The 8,781-nt window shown below is 38.3% G+C and overlaps 2 protein-coding genes across 4 annotated transcripts; one reads left to right on the forward strand and one right to left on the reverse strand.

Annotated features, from left to right (window-relative positions):
- Positions 1 to 657: 657 nt before the first annotated feature.
- LOC111296251 (acyl-coenzyme A oxidase 4, peroxisomal-like) lies at positions 658 to 4,476 on the forward strand. 3 transcript variants are annotated; one of them, XM_022890448.2, is made up of 13 exons: positions 658 to 912; positions 1,291 to 1,395; positions 1,636 to 1,742; positions 1,889 to 1,978; positions 2,077 to 2,200; positions 2,338 to 2,411; positions 2,504 to 2,563; positions 2,686 to 2,795; positions 3,214 to 3,373; positions 3,521 to 3,597; positions 3,684 to 3,855; positions 3,944 to 4,036; positions 4,193 to 4,476. In XM_022890448.2, exons 1-13 carry the CDS (start codon positions 888 to 890, stop codon positions 4,322 to 4,324), a joined length of 1,329 nt encoding a protein of 442 aa, XP_022746183.2. In that variant the 5' UTR covers positions 658 to 887; the 3' UTR covers positions 4,325 to 4,476. The 3 variants fall into 3 exon arrangements, with proteins under 3 accessions (XP_022746183.2, XP_022746186.2, XP_022746187.2); XM_022890451.2 differs by having other exon boundaries at positions 1,912 to 1,998; XM_022890452.2 differs by having other exon boundaries at positions 1,912 to 1,989.
- Positions 4,440 to 5,613, reverse strand: LOC111296252 (protein ZW2-like). The gene has a single exon (XM_089741547.1). The coding sequence runs from the start codon at positions 5,482 to 5,484 to the stop codon at positions 4,777 to 4,779; it is 708 nt and encodes a 235-aa protein (XP_089597673.1). The 5' UTR covers positions 5,485 to 5,613; the 3' UTR covers positions 4,440 to 4,776.
- Positions 5,614 to 8,781: the final 3,168 nt, after the last annotated feature.

Raw genomic sequence — 8,781 nt, forward strand, 5'->3', positions numbered from 1 at the left:
AGTGAAGTATATATATATTCCTCCCCTTTTGAACTTGTATATATTGCAGCACTCATCAAAGATGTCCTCATAAAAAATGGACAACTCAACCATGGAGGATATCCTCGTCCCTGATGCACCATTCAACCTAATCTAAATAAGTAGTATTTTCAGCACGCTCCATGTTGAAACTGAACATTTGCCAAATATTGGTTTTCAAGCAGTTACAATTAAAGTCTAAAAGAAAATAGAAAACCCAGCGTCCCATGTGGATATTTCATTTTCAATGGATAAGACTGCAAATGGTTGTTTCTATTGTAAGAACTGAGACAGAATGAGAAAACGAGTCATTTAAGAAAAGAACAACAACAATACATTTTCCTGGATTTGTAGGGTCATAACATAAGTTCTTACTCTTTCTTTTCTGTTTAAAATTTTGTATTATTTTATAGAACATAGATATGAAAAAACTTGGTGGAAATCTGTGTATAACATTCCACTAAGCCGGCTGTAGGCTTCAAATGGAAGCCAATCAACTCCAACGACTTGTGAAAAAAATGAAAAATAAAAAAAATAATATAAAAATATTTTATTAAATAAAAATAAAATAAATATGTTTTCATACAAGTATGCACTTAATCAAAGATAAAAATATCAATTAATTATTAATTTTATAATAATAAGAAATAAAAATGTAATCATCCCACTGTTTTTTTTTTTTTTTTTCTTTTAAATTTAAATAAAAGCCTAAACTTGCTTGGCGACCCTATCTTCTTCCTCCATAAAATAAAATCTATAACTATCACCTCGCCTGCTGGGATTTTCTATTTTGTTTCTATCTTTTCCGATCCCAAACCTTTTACTTTTTTTTTATCAGAAAAAGAAGAAAAGCCTCTCATTTGATCACCATGACACTTCACTCAAAGTTTCAAGGTTCGTTTTTTATATATAAATTTATTATCAAAAGTTTTACTTTACTTTCTTTGTTTGTTATTCTTTCTCGCCATTTGATTTTAAAATTTGCTCTTAAATGGTATAAGGAACAGTGAATTCAATTATCGGGAAAAAACAGTGAAATCGAGTGGCAAAGTTGACTTAACGAAGTATATTAAGCAATTCCCTGCTTTTTCTGTCTATAAAGTTTGGAGCTTTACATATTATTCCTGGATGAATACATGGAAGAGTAAAAATTGTGGGTCTTTTTAACAATTTCTATTAGCTTTTTTCACCTATGACATCTGTTAAGTGATGGTCTTTATGATTCTTGTGTTTGTTTGGTCAAATAAATTGGTTGACTTTGATGCCTCACAGATGAAACTGACAAAAGTGCCAAGCCGTCTTATTTTAACTTACCACCTTTGGATGTTTCGGTTGCATTCCCTCAAGCAACTCCGGCATCTACTTTTCCTCCTTGTGGTATGAATTTCATTCATTATTCTCTGTTTTTAGCTCTGCTAGATATTTTTGTTGCTTATATTTATGCATTTGAACTTGTTGAAATGTGGTGCAAACTTTATTTATTTATTTATTTTTGTGGAGAACAATTGTTGGTTCTGGACTGGTAGATGATTACAATTGGTAATTTTTGTTTTTGTTGCTGCAATGGAAATCTTGATTTCTAATTATATGTGTGTTTTGCTCTTGGAAAAAATACAGCTTCTGATTATTATCAATTTGATGATTTATTGAGTCTTGAGGAGCAGGCTATCCGTAAGAAAGTAAGAGAGTGTATGGAAAAGGAAGTAGCTCCTGTAATGGCTGAGGTATCTTTCTAACGTTGTTCATGAACCTTTCTCACAACATGGATTGACAACTTGGTTTGTGTAAATGACAACTAAATGCTGTGATTTTAGGGTTTAACTACGTTTTTTCTTTTTATTTGTATGTTTATGTTCACCAAAACAAGTAGCTGATTTGCATTTTTCCTCTCAGTATTGGGAGAAGGCAGAGTTTCCATTCCAAGTTGTTCCAAAACTTGGTGCTCTTCATATTGCTGGTGGTACTGTCAAGGTTATTCCTGTATGGATTTTGGTTCTTAAGTTATTTCTTTCTTGAAGTGGAAATCAAGTATGATGTTTGGTTACTTCTCACTTTCAGGGTTATGGATGCCCGGGTCTCTCCCTCACTGGAAGTGCTATTGCAATTGCAGAGGTTGCTAGAGTTGATGCAAGTATCTCAACTTTTTTCTTAGTGCATTCATCTCTGGCCATGCTTACAATTGGTGAGATCTATGTAATGACCTCCATTTTTCTCTATATATTAGTTCTTATTGCTCGCATCATTTTTATATTAATTTTTCTTTAAAATGATAAACATTTAACTTTGACCTTGCATAACTTGTCTGGGCCATCAATATAGCATTATGCGGGTCAGAGGAACAGAAGCAGAAATATTTACCTTCTTTGGCACAGTTAAAAACCATAGCTTGTTGGGTAAGTTGCTCTTTTTGGCATTAACATCTTGGGAGGTCTTTAATATTTTTTTTTTTCAATTATAATTGAAGAAATTTTAATATTATCTTTAGGCTTTGACTGAGCCTGACTATGGAAGTGATGCTAATTCTCTGAAGACAATTGCAACAAAGGTCCATCCTCAACCTTCTATTTTGGTTTGCACTTGTCTTCTTTTAGTATAGCTAATAACAATCACTGCTCAATATTTTAAATTTTGTGCTATATCATGTTTGCTGTTATCTCAAACATTCAGGTAGAGGGAGGTTGGATACTTGAGGGACAAAAACGCTGGATAGGAAACAGTACTTTTGCAGATGTGTTGGTTATTTTTTCCAGGAATAGCACAACCAACCAGATAAATGGGTAAGTGAAATAGTATATAAGACGTAGTATTTAACATTTGGTCTTACACAGAGATGAATCCATCTAATGACTTAATCGATAGACATGATCGTATGCTTACTAGAAACTACAAAGTATTAGTATTAGCAAGCATAGAAGGAGGATCCAAGATCATACTTTTGTCGAGAAATTGTTGAAACTTGGTACTAAGTTTTAAAAAATGGTAGGCCATACTGAATTTACCAATTGTTAGGATTTTAAAGAACAAAGATGGAATACCACTGTTTGCAAACCTTGAGACCACCATGGGCCATAATTTCCCAAGTTTACAGAAATTGTAACCAAAGAGAGAAGCATTGAGATTGCTAATCAGAAGGTGGTTAGATTCATTGCATGCTCTTTTTCCTTCAACTTGGAATGCTTCTGTCTTCTGTTTCAGATATATAGTTAAGAAGGATTCCCCCGGATTGACAGCTACAAAAATGGCAAACAAGATTGGATTGCGAATTGTTCAAAATGGAGATATTCTCTTAAAGAAAGTCTTTGTTCCTGATGAGGACAGGTTACCTGGTGTCAACTCTTTTCAAGATACAAGCAAGGTTTATTCTAATGACCGGCCTTAAATGATACCTCATCCCAATCTTTCTGTATTCTAATTGGTGATAGGGATATATATATTTTTAATGTATCCTGCTGGATCTTATGAGTTGTTCATTCACTTATGAATTGCCACCATGGGAAAGCAGGTACTGGCTGTTTCACGAGTAATAGTTGCATGGCAATCTGTTGGTATATCGGTGGGTGTCTATGATATGTGTCACAGGTATTGCAATGGATGTTGTTCTTCTCCAATTTGAGCAATGACATATCAGCTTCAAGATGACTTGTTCTGGATTTGCTATGATGTAGGTATCTGAAGGAGAGGAAACAGTTTGGAGCACCATTGGCAGCCTTCCAAATTAACCAGCAGAAACTTGCTCGCATGTTGGGCAATGTTCAAGCAATGACCCTTGTTGGTTGGCGCCTTTGCAAATTGTACGAAAAGGGTAAAATGACTCCTGGTCATGCTAGCTTGGGAAAGGTATAGACATTTAAATTATAGAAGCCAATGATTTCATATGAGGTTTTATTTTGAATTCTTAGCCATTACAAACTGTTATGATCTTCAGTCGTGGATTAGCTTGAAGGCAAGAGAGACGGTCGCTCTTGGGCGGGAGTTACTTGGTGGCAACGGAATTTTGGCTGATTTTCTAGTTGCAAAGGTTTTCATTCTCTGCTCTCAACACAAAATCACTTTTTCACTTCTAACTGCGAAAGGATAACATTTTAGATTGATCTAGGTTAGATCTGCCTTTGCTTTTAAAGAATAAAATTCTTCAAGAAACATCTTGAGTTTTCTTGTTTTGGTTGCCATGCAGGCATTCTGTGATTTGGAACCTATTTACACATTTGAAGGCACATATGACATCAACAGCTTGGTAACTGGTAGGGAAATCACTGGTTTTGCCAGCTTCAAGCCAGCCCCAATGAGCCAGCGAAGCCGCCTGTGATAGCGTGAACTTTCTTCCTGGGCTGTGTGGGAGGTGGTTTCTTCAGTTTTGTAAAAACAAAGCTAAAACAAAGTCGATGAACTTATTTTAGAAGAAGTTAACAAGTTCTGTATAACACGTTGCATTATTGTAATAAAAGAATAGCTTGCTTATTACAATTCTTGGATACCGATGCTCGTAAGTAACAAGCATCCCTAGGCACTGAACCATAATTAATTAGCTAGGCACGGAAATGCACATACAAAGAAGGGTAAATCAAAGGGTAGACATCAAGTCATCAACACGGCCGGTGAGGACCTTAGCCCTGTCCTAGACTAATTCCTGACCTGATCGATAGCCGTTAAGACTTTGAAGTTGTCAAAAAATCCCCTGAACAAATACAAAAGATATCATATATTATCAACCATGTCTGTTCCTACCTATAATCTCAAAACTATCCATGAATAACAGTTTCATTCCTTTCTCTCTGAATCTCTCTGCAACCCCCAATTCCTAAGCTTAACCAACAGCTGCGTCGCAGCTGTCAGAAACCTCACATTCTGCGCCGGGTTCAGTATCTCCATCACCTTCATTGCAGTGGTTATCCTCAGCATATCAGCGCCTGCCACCACTTCCTCCATTGCCTTCCTCAAGGTGACCAGTGCTGCCTCCTCTTCTGCAATCTCCACATTCATCAGTCTTGCTCGTTTCCTGGCTATCGCAAGCAAAGCCGGAGCCGCCATGCTCTCTTGAACCCTCGCCAACTCGTCATTAAGCTCCCTCTCTTCGCATCTTGTCTCCTCCATCAGTTTCTTTATTCTTACGCCTTGCTTTGGAGATAGGTCTTGCACGGAGTTACAAACAAGCTTCAATGCAAACCTGGGTTTGAAACCTGCTATCCAAAGCGTTGCACGCTCAAAGGAAGAGAGCCGGGTCGTAGAAAAGCGAAGGAAAATATTGCCTTTCGCTAATCGAGAATTTTCTTCAAAATACTGTTGGTAGTGGGAGAGTACTCGGGTGATGAGGTCCTTGAGATCATCTTCTCGGAATTCATGGCAACTTTTTTGAACAGAGAGTAGCTCGTCGAGGTAATGCTCTTGGCGCACGAGCCAACCCTCGAAGAATGTATCGATGGAGCCAGCATTCTGGTTAATACTGTTGGTGCTGGTACCTAGATTCATAACAGGCAAGCAAGCCAGCAACAAGAAGAGAAAGAAATATTAATAGAGAAGAGAAAAGAGTGATGCGTGTGAGAAAGAATAAAGCAAAATGTGGCTTACATAGCAGGGGGTTCTGAAAGGTGCTTTTAGGACTGACGTAAGATAAGAGTTTTTATTGCTTGGTGGAAAGTATTCTCCTCTTTAGCCTGGAGGTGTTTCAAGAACAAGTTGATGGGAGACGTGTGTGAATATGGCGTGAGATAGAGATAAGAGGGCAGGGATTATTGTAAGTGTTGTCTTGAAGTTTGTAAGAGAAAGCAAGGGGGGATGCATGGTGGTGATCTTTGACGTTAAAGGCAACCGACTCAACAAACAAATTGAGAGGACGAAAGAGGAGGCACAGGTGAGAGATTTGATGAGTAAGTAAAGAAAGAGACAGGTTCGGTGAGTTTTGTCGTCGAGCGATGGTGTTCAAGGAAGAGCTGATATTAGAATTCAGGGGAAGTGATTCACAAACCATGGGATGCGAACACGGAAAGCCAAAGGATATTCTTGTTTGATGTCTAGTGGCCCAGTGGGGTTTGGCCATAGCCGCCTTCCAGTTGTTTTAACAAGAAGAAAGACACGTTGTTGAAGCTGCAAAGTGGAGGAACAAGAAGAAGCCAAGTAAGAAGCAGATGCCAACTCATTATTTAGACCATTTTTTTCATATATGAAACCCAAGGCTGGAGTTTGCTTGGGTTCTCAGCGTTCAATGCTGGATATGGAACAGTATAGCGGCAGTTGGAGCTGAGGGAGGTTTAGTTTTATTATAACTTAAAACGGTAATGGAGTGGTTCTGGTGCTTCCTGGTCGATGGTGTTCACAGCAGCGGTGGCTGACTAGATATCCACTGGATTTACTTGTCATGCTTGAATGGATGAAACTAAAACTATGCTATCTGATTTATCAATTCAGTTTGATTCAATTTGGTATATACATGAACAAAAATTCTGTTTGAACTATAAATCTAATCATGGTTTGCCTTATTTCGTTTTTATTTTTTGAATCAAACCAAAAATCAAATTATGATTTTGAATGAAGCCAATTGTTGGACCAAATAAACTAGGTTCAAGCCAAGGCTAAGTCTAAAGACTAAAGGTCTATTTACGAAAATGGCTTATACAGGCTCAAAAAATACTACCTGGATGCCACTTATAGCAGGTAGGCATGCCCTACACTAGACACGCCATGCAGCTCACGTGTAAAAACTTCATATTAAGGACTAGAAAAGAGATTAGAAGGCCCTAGATTAAGGACTAGAAAAGGGCTTAGAACCTTTCATCCCAGCCTTCTCGGCACTCTTAAGCTATTTTGACGTGTTATTTCATTCTCTTCCTCACTCAAGTACTTAAGCTTGAAATACATCTCAGAGTCTCAACTATGGCACCCCTTTGACTTTGCCTTTGCCTTTTACATGTAAAACATATCATTCAGCATCAGCCCAGAAAACTCGTTGAAGTTAAGTAAAGAGGACCCAAAAGTAAAGATCTCAATCAGAAGCCTTTGGACTGGACTTGATCTTAGCCACAAGGCCGAAAAGGCCTGCTTCTGTTTGCCGCACACAATCGTAAGCAAGATCCATGGGCCAATAATCAAGCCTTTCATAATTCCACAGTTGCCGTAGGCCCAAAAGGCCGTCCTATTCATAACCTATACTTGAGAAAGTATTAGGGGGGGAGATTAGAAATGGATTCAACAGAGAATTTGCACTCCACTAGACGATGATCCAGAGATTGCTCTATTGTTACAATAATTGATGTATCGTAGTCTTACAATCTCTTTTCTTTTCCTTCTACACTCCTTGGCCAACATCTATAAAGTCAAAACCTACTGCTTTTTGAACAAACCAGTAAGCTCACCCTCTTCGTACTTCGGGGTCAGGATATGATACCCTCCAACCAGTTCTCCATTCACAAAAACTTGAGGGAATGTGGCCCACTTACTATACAGCTTGAGTGTCTCCCTTAATCCAAGATTATACTCTTCATCAAGTACATCAACACTCTCATAATCCACTCCTTGACTCTCAAGAGTGGCAATTACTCTCTGAAAATCCACACATCGGGGCACTTGTTGACCCCTCAATAAAGGTCACTACGCTGTTCTCTTTCACCAGTTATCAATGAGTTCCTGAAATGGAACTGCAAATTGAACATGACCGCCAGGAGTAAGTCGGAGATTTTGCTTCGCGCCTGAAGCAATAATCACAACAATACAGAAGCAATAGACAACAATCAATAATCAAATGCGCAGAAAAATAAAGCACACCAAGATTTACGTGGAAAACCCTCCAGTGTAGAGGGAAAAAACCATGGGCCGCCAGAAAAATCTTCACTATCAAATAATAGTTATACAAAGTTCTTCTCTAGCTAAAACTAGAGCTAATCAACAACTAGAGAAACAATTGGAGAAATCTCACCAAATAAGTGACTCAACAAATACACCCTGGATTTGTTCCTAGAGAGCTTCAAACCCGATCTTCACCGTTCAGAATGTCAAACTCTGAATCATAAACCTCCTGACAAGGTTCCAACTCAATCGGACCACGGATCGACTTCCGTTCAACCAACTCTCCCTTCTCCTTTTTCTCTCTCTGCTTTTCCTGGCTTTTCTTCTTTCTCTGCTTGGTTTTCGACACACACACAAAACAATCCCACCTCTTTTTTTATTAAGTAGCTAGGGCTCTGTGTAAAATAAAAGATCAAGGCCCATGGCCTTTACTTGGTCCAAAACCACTTACATGGGACTGGACCCCATTTTCCTAACAATCTCCCCCTCCAGTCCCATTAGAAGGAGATTCATCACCATAGCAATTTCATTTGGAACTTACCTTGGCCAGGGAACTCATTCCGGCCAAGTTACTGCAAAGCTCAAGCTTTTTCCTGGGAAGTATCTTAGTCAACATATCTGCCACATTTTTATCAGTATGGACTTTCTTCAATAGCATCTGCTGTTCTTCAATCACTGAACGTAACCAATGATATCTAACATCAATGTGCTTTGTTCTAGCATGGTACATGGTATTCTTACTCAAATCTAAAGCACTCTGGCTATCACAAAATACCACATACTCTTTCTGATTCAACCCCAATTCAAAAAGAAAACGTTTCATCCAAAGCATTTCTTTACATGCTTCAGTTGCTGCAATATACTCAGCTTCTGTAGTTGACAAAGCAACACACTTCTGCAACTTAGACTGCCAAGATACAGCTCCTCCTGCAAAAGTGAACAAATACCCTGAAGTAGATTTCCTACCATCAAGATCGCCTGCCATGT

The sequence above is a fragment of the Durio zibethinus genome, chromosome 12 (assembly GCF_047325235.1).
Source record: "Durio zibethinus cultivar Kanyao isolate XHJ-2024 chromosome 12, ASM4732523v1, whole genome shotgun sequence".
Lineage (NCBI taxonomy): Eukaryota > Viridiplantae > Streptophyta > Magnoliopsida > Malvales > Malvaceae > Durio > Durio zibethinus.